We start from the raw sequence: 13,221 nt of genomic DNA, 5'->3' as shown, positions 1-13,221 counted from the left end.
TTATTTAACTATGACACATTTCCGCCCATTTCCAATGTCAAAATGTCTGAAGAGTAAAAAAGGAGAAGAACTAAATACTATTACCGCTAATTAGCGTGTAAGCAGCAAGACCGGCTTACTTTTACTGGTTTAGCCCACTAACCTGTGCAAGCGATTAATAATATTATTAGCGGCTAAAAACATCGCGTGCCCGCTCGGGTGTTTGCAATTATTACGGTAATGCATTTATGAAGCAGTGCTTGAAAATAGGATTAATAAGCGTCTAAGCATGTTGTCTAGGACATTGCGATTTGACTTAATATTGGTAAAAAAATAAACATTTTGGCACACATGGCGTTTCATACGTATAACACGTTTTACAAGGTTTTAAGTGTTGTCTTTCTTGATTTCCATTCACAAAATCATAAGTTATAAAACGTTCGTACGAGATATCGCGTGTGGCTGGTTAGTTAACCCGAGGTTTAATAATTAGGGTATATCAGGTTAAATAATTTTCAAATTAAAGTTAATCTGTTATAGTTACATATTACAAACGGATATGTCCGTCACATTTACGACTCACAACCACGATTATCCCTTTATAAAATGGGTGCAGACTCTATATACTTGGCACATTAAACAACGGGATGATGTACGGTAACTTTAATGCGTACTTATGTTGACCCTCCATACATTTGATTTACGAGAGACGGTTACAATGTAATCCTATAATGTATACGCGGAACTGATCACTGCGCCCGTAAGCAAATCATAATCGCAATTATGACATTCTGTTTTCGCTAAATAAGCAGTAAAATATGTTCAACAAGAAATTCCGCATAGTTCGCGCGAAGCGAATCAAGTCAGACATTTAACCGGTGATTCACAAAATACACGTGCTTAAAAACAAAACTATAAACACTCAAGTTGCACTCTGAAAAAGGGGATTTATTCTTAATATAATCATTAATACAATATACTTTGATTAAACTGACCAGCAGCGAGTGGATAAACAACCATACTCTGCCGTTTACTGTACAACACTTGTTACGATCATTATTGATGAAACTTAGGCTACTTATGTCGTCAATGACGCCACGATGAACACAAAGTCGATGCACACGTACGTACAAAATATTATTGACATTGATTCTATCATTATCGGTTTTTGAACGCGCGCGTCAAAGACAGAAATGAATGCACGCGTACAAAAAACGTTATTTTTCAGTGTTTGGACGCGCGCGTACAATAAACCGAATCATAACCATCAGCATTTCAACGCGCGCGTCAAAGTTCGTGTTTCTTTGTGGCGTCACCGATGATATTTAATAGACAAATACTATTTTAAATTCTACTTTAAGTTTGTAAACACCATTCTATGAAATCGTATGTATATAACTTGATTGTCAATGCAATCAAGAACAAAAAATATACACACACATCAATACCAGTTGGGCAACCAAGCATTCCACAATACATATTTTTTCCTTGTTGTTTTTATTTTATACAATCTAACACCAAAATCTACATACTAACAATGTTTAATCTTACTAATAATATTGCATTATTTATTTTATTTTTCTTCTCACACAAAAATCATTGCTACAATGAAAGTGTTTAGTCTAAAAAGTTACTGTTTGAGCTTCATTGATATATAAATCTAATGTTTGATTTAAGTCACTTATCGCTACATTTTGTTAATTTATCATTTAAAGGACAAATGTTGATCACCTGTATTTCACATGAGGAATAAAAAAGAAATGCATACCATAACATAACCATCATTCAAGAAGAATTTAAAACATACACTTAGTAGAATTGATTTCGTTTCTTTTCGGCATAAAATCATGTTTTTGTTATACACGGTGGATTTGACACGAATTTGTTATATCGCCTGCGAGTTATATTGCCTGCTTGTTATATCGCCTGATTGTTATATTGCCTGCTTGTTATATTGCCTGCTTGTTGTCGGACCACTTCGGACAGACAGACAAATGCTTTTAATGTTGCACCGTATTTAGGCCTATATCCTCAAAGAAACAATACTTCGCAGATTATACTACAATTTAAAATTTAACAATACAAACACTAAGCCGACATTATAATTCAAGGCGAATAGGTGCTTTTTTTACGAAGAGGTTGTGGGCTAAGGCTAGATTATTAAATTATGAGCGTAGACACATATCCGAGGGATTTGATAACAACAAAAGGATGCCATTAATGAAGGTACATTAAACAATTTATATTCGGGTCAAAATTCTTACAACTTAAATAGCTATTACATATTTATTGTAATGCATTGACTATAACTGATCGAGTATAAAGGATCGCGACAGGTCGATTGTTGTACAGTATTTGTAGCCTATTAAAGCGCAGCGCGTTTACATAGAAGTCAAAGGTTAACTCTGGGTTTAGAACTTTTATTGTTAGTTATATTCTAAATGTAAATAAAATATAATATTAACTCTATTATTTGTTGACAGCGTTAAAGCAGAAAGCATTGTGAAAAAAAGTCCGTTTTTTTAAAAGTGGTGCTCCTTTAACCCGCCGGAGCTACCCATTAAAGTTTTCAGAAAAATAAGAACTTTGAATTAAAGTAAGATTGTTCGGTGTTCTACTGTTCAAAAGGAGTCCCTTTTTATGCCCGTTTGATGACAAATCGCAAACATTTACAATCAATCTGATAAGTCCAATTTAGAGGAAACCATTTGAATTAATAACGACATCTTCTGTAAATCGTAATTGCATTTGTACTCGATAATTTCACTTTTTATTTAATGTTTGATAGATTACCATCCGATTGGATCAGGTTTGTTTCTTATTACACACAGTTGATCGTGTGCTAGGCGTATTACAGGTTTTCCGCTACCATGGTTAACTTGATAGCAACGAACCGATACGGCGAATTAAAGTTCGGATGTAATATACTGAAATTGTGACTTATCGTATTATTATTATAATACAATAGTTATGCAAGGGAGGCGCAAAATGAACGGTTTACATACGCATATTGCGAAAGAAAAGTTAATTGTTGCCACATACGGCATTGTTTTATGGCCGAACAATTTTTTTAATTAAAAAAAAAACCTTTTTAAACAACCCTTCTACCAGAAGTTTTTTTTAATTTTTGAAAAACACATCATATATTCAGAATAAGATATTTGAAAAAAAGTTAGAAAAATAAACATTGAAATAATCAATGACAAAAATGATGAATTAAAAAATTGAATTACAAAAATAATTCCCAAGCCTTAAACTAAATACGTGGTGTTGCCGCAAGAATAGGCATACGTAACAATTTGGTAATAAACAATAAATAAAAATATATATTAGTGTAATAATAATAATATTCAAAATAGAAAATTAGTGATGATAAAAATTTAGGGTTATAAAATCAATACCAAACGCTACAAAATTAAGAATGACAGCTATTAATCACAGTTGCTTATAAACGTAAATATATATAAAAGGACCAGACAGAAAAGGAATGGAAAATGACGAAGGCCATATTATTATGAATCATCGAAGTTTGTATCACTCTCTGCGTAATTTCAATATGATAAGCACATCCACCTGTACTGTGCGTAATTGACCCTGGTAAAATGATAGGTCAGCACCGGGGACGCGATGGGTATGACTAATGAATATTCATGTTCATGTTGTGACGTTTCACAAGGGTCCCCAACTTATGTACGAAAAGAAACGATCATTGCCTCTTTTCTCGTGTCCTTTATGCGAGGTTTCTCCGGTCAACCTTTACAATAACAAAGTGCCAAAATATGTATAATAAATTTAAAACATGACGCCTCACAATTGAAGTTATCTAAACACATTAGTATACGAATACAGTTGAACTCCTATTAAGGAGATACCCTTGGGGTCAAATTGTTCCCCTTATTAAGATCGTCCGTTTAATAATAGGGGTTGGCCTAAGTGTTAACACAAATGTATCTCGTTCATATCAAGGGAAAGTGTCCCTTAATAGGGGATTTACTGTATTATCCTGTAAAGAAAAATTATCAAAATTAATTATTATTTAAGTAAAACAATTCAATTTTATTTTCATGACTTTTGAGCGAAAGCAAAATTTGTCATGATTTTTCATGTAGGACATTTTCTAATATTCCATGATTTTGTTCCAGGTTTTCAATTACCAGTATGAACCCTGTACTATAAGTTGGAAGTATTGGACGAGAAACCCGTACACTGAATAAAAATATAATAAATTATAATATTAAGAAAATCATTACTCAGGATTGTATATTTCATTATATTGCACTACTAATTAAAACGTTATTATTAAAATAATGACTGGAAGATTTTATGTAAGATATTTTTTTTCAATTGTAAAGATAAAAAACTTTATTCCTCTAATTGTTCATCAAAATTGATGAAAAAAACTGCATTCAAAAATTGAGATTTAAAATACTTATAGGAATGTCTACTAAAATAATGTTCAAAAGGTGATAATAAAGTGATATAAAGATTCCATATCATTGCCGTTAGCCAATCAAATGCTTTAATAGGATGACAATCTTTCTCTCCTTGTACTAGGTTAGACTTCAACATCAATAATTCTCTTAATAAATATACACAATTTAAAATACAATGTTTAACAGTGACAATAGCCTTATTTAACATAGACTATTAATTTGTTTTAAATTAGTCAAATTCAGAACAATATTTATTGTTTAAGCGTATTTGATATTTAAACAGTCAAATAAAATATAGCACTCGTGACTAAATTTATTCGTTTTTTTTAGTATAATTAAATTTCAAATTAAACACAAATTATTTTAATATTTAGTGAAATTATAAAGTAAAAAAAAACAGTTATCTATAGTTTTAAAAGTATTGGTAATAATTAAATTTATAAATATGCCAAAAAACTGTATATCATATTTTCATTACTAAATTAAAAAATATTTTTCATTGTAAATCTAAATTTTAAAATGTCTCTACACACATAAATAAATACAAACGTGTGGCACCATTTCAATAAAAATACTCATCTTACATTTAATAGCACAAAGCACCACAGGTCATAGGTCATCGATATGACAACACACACAGGTCAACAAATCTATGATGACACAAGGTCAACATCTATGATGGTAAAAGGTCACCATCTAATACACAATGCCACTATATATGAAAATGTTACCATCAACACCTATGATTTCACAATGTTATCATCTATGAGACACGAAAAGGTCACCATCTATGACAACACATGGGTCACCATAACAACACAGGTCACCAAATTGACAAAAGGTCACCATTGAGAGACAGGACGACAATCACTTAAGAATTTAGGTCACCCTCTATGGCAATATAGGTAGGTCACCAAGACCACAGTTCATCGTCTACGATGACAGGTTACCATGACAACAAACGGTCACTAAGTAAACTTTGGGTCTACATCTATGGCGACCATCTAAAAGGTCAACATCAACAAATTTCCAAACAAGTCACATGTACTAGATAATTACAAGCACCAAGGTTGAAATGGCAACCTGAACATTGTACATATTGTAACTTCTATTCCGCTACTGAAATTTCACCAACTACCACTTTCTAATAAATAATCGCACAGTTTATAAAGGTTATTTGTTCTCTTCATAGTTTTAAACATCAAAATTAACATCACATTTTAACAAAACATTTTCAGCCTTCAAAGTGTTAGTCAGGTAGTAGTACCAATACGAAGTATGTATGCACATTTGGTAGGAATTTTCTTTCTGTCATATATCATACAATATTCAATATCTCTTGCGTAAATCTTGCATTAATCAGTATTCTTCCAGCTTTCTTTCCAATAATGCAGTTTATTATCAGTCACATGATCATTTTCTGTATAATTATTGCTATGTTCAAACTAAAGTGTCGCTATGTTGCCTTGGATGATGCTTAATATCCAGAGAGCCCTGTTGAGCTATGCTGAATACTTCCATTGGGGCAGACATTCGATAAGGGCTACTCTGAGCGCGGACAGGCGACGCTGTTTCTCCATCGTAGTTTACATGCCTCCTGTTACTCTGCTCAGCTGTCAGTGTCACAAAAGCTTCAAAGCTTTGGTCCAGAGTTTTCATGCTTCCCTCTTGAACCTGCTTTGTGAAGTACGATGATTCGTCCGAGAACTGGTTCGGAGTTGAGCGACTGCGGATCAACGGTCGCAGAGACATCGGTACTCCACTGTACTCGTCCATCGACTGTATTGACTTGTAGTACATCTTCCCGTTGTTGTTAGTATTGGGCAGACCTTTTTGAGGAGTGTTTGGGAACGATGCAGAGGAACTCGTCAACACCGGGAAGTTATCACTTTCTGGAACGCCTGGAAGTTCTTGGTTACTTGTGTAGAATGAATAGCCTGACAGAAGGGATTGTTCATGAGATGTTCGATCATCTATATGGTAATCTTGCTGATCTAGATAATTTGGGGAATCTGAATGCTGTGCTCTTTGAGCTGCTCTTGCCGCTTGCAGAGCTTTGTCGATATCGCGGTGGATTTTTCTGGTGGGACTATCAAGTGGTTTTGGAGACAATGCTGCTGCAGCTGCAGCTTTCAAAGCAGCATCTGTTGGAGAATTTTTCTCGCTAGAGCTGACATGGCCACTGTCATTCTCTAAAGAGGTGGGAGTTGCGTCAGGGTTCCCCTGATGTAAGGCTTGAAGAAGAGGAACACCATCTCTTTCATCAAGACTCTCGTTACTTCTGTTGTAATGTAAATGAGTCTCATGATAACCGTTACCACCACTTCTCAAAGACTTGCCTAACAAACTTTCACGTTCGTCGCCCCGCTTTTGTAAGCTTTCAATACTATGCGACAGCTTAGTTTTTAGTTTTTCAATACTTCCAGCCAAGGAGTTTTGACTTACACCAAATCTGTACCTCCTTTTCGGACTCTCTTCACCAACTTTAGGGAATTCTTCCTCCCACATCTCGGACATTTCTTCTTCTGACCCTGGCAAGTTTTCATCTCCTCCAATCTGGAACACAGCAGGTTCACCGTCTGCTGCTAATACTTCATGGATGGCAGTGGATCCAGATGATCCGGTCCGATCGCACTCCGTAGCCATACCTGAATAACCAGTATGAGCAGTTCCATTTTGTTTCTGCAGAAACTTTGCATCATTTCTAGAGCTGTAAGAGGCAATTACTGAAGACAGAGGAGTTGTAATAGCAGGAACAAGCCCATCACCATTTGCACTGGTCTTGATCTTTGACTTCTTAGCGGTCTTCTTGGCTTTCTCATCCTCTACACTATAATTAATGCCAATAATACCAATTGGTAGTCCTCCTATCGAGTTGCTATGATGCTCACTTGGTGACATGCCAAGGTACGGATGGGAGGTGTGGAAGGCAGAATGGGTGGAAGAGTCCGAAGAAGGTGGTCGTGAGCTTTTTCTAAGTTCCTCAAAGCTTAGATTTAAATAGTCATTATGAGATTGTGAAGAAACCGACGGTACTGGATTAGTCGTGATGACCGGTTCATTTTGGGCCTGGTCACAACTGGAGATGCTACCTCCACAGGGAAAGCACATCATTTGATCTCGTAACTGGAGAACCATCCCGCGGAAAATCTGCCAATCTCCAAATGACATTCCAAGGATATTCCTTAGTTCATCTATGTCACACTGTTGAAGAACATGCCCATTAATGTTGTGTTCTGCAATCTTTGCTTGGTATCTTGGAATTGCACTTGGATCTAAGCCGTCAAGGTTCAACAAACGATCACAGACATCTTTTACTGTAGGTGTAGTGCCACTATATTGTGGTGTCTAGAAAATAAGCATACTGTTATTTATTTCCAGTAAAAGATAACGTACATTTATTAAGTGCTAATAATTTTAAAAATTGTACTAATCAACATCTTATTTAGTTCATGTCATTGTCAGCTCAACATTTAGAATAAGAGGTCAAATTGATGTCAACCAACATTTGATAAGATAAGGGTCAGGGTGTGCAATATTCAACATTCGTAGTTGAAATATTAATCAAAATGAATTAAAATAGTAATTAATTCAGCCTTGCTACTATATGAATAGTACAATGACACCAAGTATCCGGAATGAAAAGATACATAATCTCAAGAGACTTGGTGAAAAATATGAAAAGATTGCTCATAAGTTTCAGTGGTGTACTTAAATGGTTTCTTCCAGAAACAATTTAAGAAAAAGTTATTGTCTAGAAAATGTAGTGATAGTTTCAAACTTTTAACCTCATGGTCAATAGCTTACTAGGAGCAATGATGATTGTCATTGCCAAACCCTGTAAAGCCAGTCTACACAAACAAACTTTTATATGCTAACTCTTGTCACTGGTGGGAGAAGCCACTGGTGGGAGAAGGTTGTACTTACCACCAGAGGCTGAGGTTCATATGACTACAGGAAGCCATGTAACCCCTGGATGGACTGTAAAGGGTCTGTCGCACCTGGTCCGGAAGGTTCCGGTCCAGCGAATTGAACATCAATGTTTTGTTTTCACGATGCTCCACACAGCTATGCACCAACCTAAATGCGCGTAACCGCATGAAAACGCAACATTGATTTGATTTGCTGGCACCAGACTGGAACCGTGCAGGAACAAGTCTGAAAGACCCTTAAGAGCAACCTTCTGCTAACAGCAATCTCAGAGTTTGCAAACAAAAGTTTACTAGTGTAGACTTAGTCTAGGTTCTAGACAGCTATTTGACTTAATATTGGTAACATTTAACATATTTTAGCACACATTGCGTTTCATGTATAATATTTTCCAGAAAAAAATAAAAATGCTGCTTGGTCAACTAAGAACATAACAGAGAGAGATAGAAACTTAAGGATTAGGATCTTTAATGATAAAAAAGGAAAATCTATCTAACTTGATTAGGATTTTTAAAATGTATTGCATTTTGCAACTGATATAATGTGGAGTGACACATAACGCGTCATTTCCTAATTTAGTCAAAGTAGGCCAATATAAAGACAAGATAGTTCAACTCTTCAGAGAAGTAAATCAAACATTTACTGTAATTCATGACAACCAAGAATTCTGTCTAAATATGTAACAACATTTACAGTAGCATGTGTTAACAAGTACAGATCCAGGAATAGTGTTTGGGGCACGCTATCTCTCTTTTGACAGCTATAATTGAATTATGAACTACTTTTTGATATCTATATTTGACAGATTATTAATATTATATGGTACCACTTCCCTGTTTGAAAAAATAACTATAATAGTTTAATTTAATTTGGCAAAACAATCAGTTTAATTAGGGATTCAATTAGTCTCTGTGGAATGTCACTGAACATCAAAATCTTTAAGTTGAAAAAAAAATACATATAAAGAATAAAGTAATTTATGCATTTATCAAACTTACTCGTTTCTGAAACGGATTCTGCACGTTCATTGTATAGTTCAGTTTACGTGCAGTCTCGCTGATCGCTGAATGTAACGACACGCCTGGAGACTCACGACCGACGTAGCTAGGAATGAAGCTATTTGGACGTGCAATGGTGGACAACGTGTGAGCAGACCCAGTATGTGTATTATCGATTGTATCTTTAGAAAAAAAAGAAGAAAAATAAACATTACATTTTCCTTGTTCATTTCATTTATAGGAAAATTTCCCCTTAATAAATAGGGGTTTTTCATGAATGAGGTAGGCCATAGTGCTAAAATATATTTTGCCCATTGTTAATTTCCAATGAATAAAATAGGCCGTAGGGCTAAAATAATATATTTCTCCTTGTTCATTTCATAAGAAAATGTCCCCTTAATAGGTGTCTCCTGAATAGTGGTGTCCCATAGGAGGGGTTCTACTCTAATACTACTTACCTCTTATGTGCTTGCGTAGTTGTGGGTCCAGACTACAGGAACATGGCAGAAATTTCCTGATGTCTTCAATGGTAAGCTTTGTGGTTTGCTTGCTAAGGTACAGCTGGAAGTTACGGAGGTCTTGGTCCAAATCAAGTTTAGGCTCAATTTCTACTGATGATGGCATAAAGTCAACGTACCTACAAATATAAAGTAAAAGGTATTTGAATGTTCAAAGAATTTCAATTCAAACTATAGGTAAGAATATCACTTTATGGAATCACGAATCCTTGTGGCTGTATTCCCCAATCACACTACACTACGTATTTCACTTAAGTCAGTGAATAAATATTTTAAGTGGTATTCATTAAGATAAGAGAATATTTCAATTTGAAGGTTGTTTCCCTAAATAGCCTATGAGTGAATGGCAGATACGGCCACTGGAGATGTAAGGTAATCCTAGAAACATTGTAGAAGTTTGCAAATTTATTTTGTCCTTCTTCCGCACATTAACAACTAGTGTAATTTTGTTTCTCGAATTGGAAATGTGTGTGCAGAAAAACAATAAAAACAAACAAAAATTTACTTTTCATAGAGGTTTTGTAGAGGAAGCTCATCATCGTTGGATGTCTCATTGTAGAGGTAAACAACAACAAGCCATGATGTACGGTATGGCCATCGCTCTGTCATGTTCACCCAACTAGCTAGCTTCTGCCACTTGAATTCAATCCCATGAGCTCGTAACAACCGGCCTAGAAAAAGTAAAACAAGAATTTTACATGTTCATTTCACAACTACCTATATTGTGTGTTTATCCGGACAACAAATGTCTTGATTGGAAGAATTAAGAGCGGCTAAGCAGCACAATAGGTTTGAGGTTCTCCTAGTCTGAGTTTGTTGGGAGTGGTGAGTTTGTGGGGAGGGGTGAGATTGCGGGGAGGGTGAGTTTGTGGGGAGTGGTGAGTTTGTTGGGAGTGGTGAGTTTGTGGGGAGGGGTGAGTTTGTGGGGAGTGTGAGTTTGTGGGGAGGGGTGAATTTGTGGGGAGGGGTGAGTTTGTGGGGAGTGGTGACTTTTTGGGGAGTGGTGACTTTGTGAAGAAGAGTGAGTTTGAGGAGGGAGGTGACTTTGGGTAGAGGGGGTGTACTTGGGAGGAGGCAGCTGTCATTGCACTCATTCCCAGTATAGCTTCGTTTGAGTTTCAAAGTGATTATCAGAAGAATCAAACATTCACTTCATTCCACCAGTAGAATGGAAGAACTATTTCAATTGAACTAGGTGTCTCAACTACATGTTGAGGTTCACAAGTTGATACCAGAAAATACATTGAACCAGGCTGACTATCCTGTGGGACCATGAGTCAGAAGACACCAAAGGCTGATACACCTGACTCACCCAAAGTGTTACCAGGAAATAAATGAAATTTATAGAATAAAAAAAAAAACACATATAAATTGTTTCCCAAGACACCATGACTACAACTACAAATTTTATGTAAAAAAAAAAATGTGATGTGCCCATATATGGACATGATGATGTCATATCACTACCATATTTGGGCACATCATTTGTCAAGCCAGTTTGATAGTGTAGACAGAGCTTAATACAGTTGTTACAAATGTTATACTTACCAGTAACAGACACAATATTAAGAAGACGTCTCATACTACGCGGACTTAAATCGCTAAACTGCTCGTCCGACATTAACAATTTGGAGACATCGCGTGTGTTGGTGACAGAGGATTGATTTACGGAAGACATTCGGGGGCGCTTTGATCCATTAGCTCGAACAGCATCGGGTGAAGGTGGGTTAGATCCGTTCTAGAATCATAAAAAAACATTTGTTTAATTATGATAAAAAAGATAAAAATACTGCAAACTATGTACACTGCATTGATGGAAATTACTGAACAATATGGAGGTAAAAAATAATTAATTTTTATCTCCATGATGACAATATACTAGTGCATGCGTATTAGTATTGTGCAATAGGAAATCACAGAGAAATAAACTGTACGTGATATATTTACCTTTGTGAATGTTAATATACCCTATACGTACCCAACATAAAATGATTATTAAAAGAAAACTGTGCAAACTGGAAATACATTTTGAGGTCAAAGGTTACCTGTTTCATCATCATCATCATCATCAGACTATATTTAGAGGAAAATTTGAGGATTTCTTATTTAATGATTGTCCCTCATGTGACAAATCATACTCATTCTGATGGATAGCCCTACTGTAGATTACAGATCTGGAAAGATTTTAGTTATCCTCTTGCTCTTAACAACTAACTAAGCTAAATGTACACCAAGCTACAATTACTAAATCCTCTTACATCACTACACCCCAAAAGAATATTTTTTTATCCAACTAGTCTGTTTTAAAGAGATCTAGCTCCTCGTCCTTCGCTGTTCTCTCTGAGCTGTGCGTGTTATCTTTTGCAAGTAGTTTGAGGGTCTCGTAATTCAACAATTGAATACGCCTAAGAATTCACTTTTAGATGTCACGGTAGTAAAGGGACACAACCTTTGACCTCAAACTGATTATTATATGCTAACGAAAAAGTACATTAGTCAAATTAAAAGCATGCAGTAGTAGTAGTATCAGTTATAGTAAACATCTAATAGTTTATTTTGTTAGCGTAGCTGTGGTGAAAAAATGAAAGTATGAGTAAGACATCCCACAATGCCCTGCACAAGTGAAACGGCGTATTAAGGGTTATAAGTACCGACTGTAGCACTTTTTGCCGTTGAAGGACAGGTCGTTCTTGTGACTTAACCTCATTTTCTTCTTTGATGGTATAGAGCTGTCAAGGCAAGTTGGTAATCTCAGAATAAATAAAATGTTTTAACGAATAAATGTAAACCTAATACATATACCCTGACGCCAAAAGGAGTGGGAACACGATGGGTGTGCTAGATGTGTGGGCGTGTCTGCATGAGAAAGGGGTGTGGTAGATGTATGGGTGTGTCTGCATGAGGACATGGATGAGAGTGGTCACAATAAACTGCATATTCAGTGTGTGCTGTATTCAAATGAAATTGATAAAATAACCCAAAATGATGTGAAAAACTCAAACTAAAAGACAGAATACTTTTACTACATAAATACATTCTCTCAAAATACATGAAAACTACAATGTACACTATACAATAAAATGATGTATATACAATACATACACTACACACTAATATGATCTATAATACACTATGTACAGATGAACAATACATAACATTGTTTTCTGGTTATCAATGCAACAATAGAGACGTTTCAACCATAAAGTTTTCAAGGTTAAACCCTGTCTACACTGTGATGTGCCCTTATATGGACATGATATCATATCACTACCATATTTGGGCATATCACTACCATATTTAGGCACATCACACTTTTTTGTCCAACTAGTTTGATAGTGTAGACAGTACTTTAGAAATCAACAA

The 13,221-nt window shown here is 35.5% G+C and overlaps 1 protein-coding gene across 4 annotated transcripts in view; it reads right to left on the bottom strand.

The window, feature by feature from the left end:
• Positions 1–761: 761 nt before the first annotated feature.
• The window catches only part of LOC140049981 (uncharacterized), a 98,315-nt gene continuing 85,855 nt past the window's right edge, over positions 762–13,221 (bottom strand). For 3 of the 4 annotated variants that reach the window (XM_072094957.1, XM_072094956.1, XM_072094959.1), the window contains exons 19-24: positions 12,510–12,587; positions 11,407–11,596; positions 10,364–10,529; positions 9,799–9,977; positions 9,341–9,522; positions 762–7,760 (exon numbers count right to left, since the gene is read on the bottom strand). In XM_072094957.1, the coding sequence (XP_071951058.1) occupies positions 5,853–7,760; positions 9,341–9,522; positions 9,799–9,977; positions 10,364–10,529; positions 11,407–11,596; positions 12,510–12,587 (2,703 nt within the window). In that variant the 3' untranslated portion in view covers positions 762–5,852. The remainder of the gene's footprint in view (positions 7,761–9,340; positions 9,523–9,798; positions 9,978–10,363; positions 10,530–11,406; positions 11,597–12,509; positions 12,588–13,221) is intronic. The other variant, XM_072094958.1, reaches the window with a different exon arrangement.

The sequence above is a fragment of the Antedon mediterranea genome, chromosome 5, assembly GCF_964355755.1.
Source record: "Antedon mediterranea chromosome 5, ecAntMedi1.1, whole genome shotgun sequence".
NCBI lineage: Eukaryota > Metazoa > Echinodermata > Crinoidea > Comatulida > Antedonidae > Antedon > Antedon mediterranea.
The sequence above is the reverse complement of the archived record's forward strand: the minus strand, read 5'-3'. Positions and strand labels throughout refer to the sequence as shown.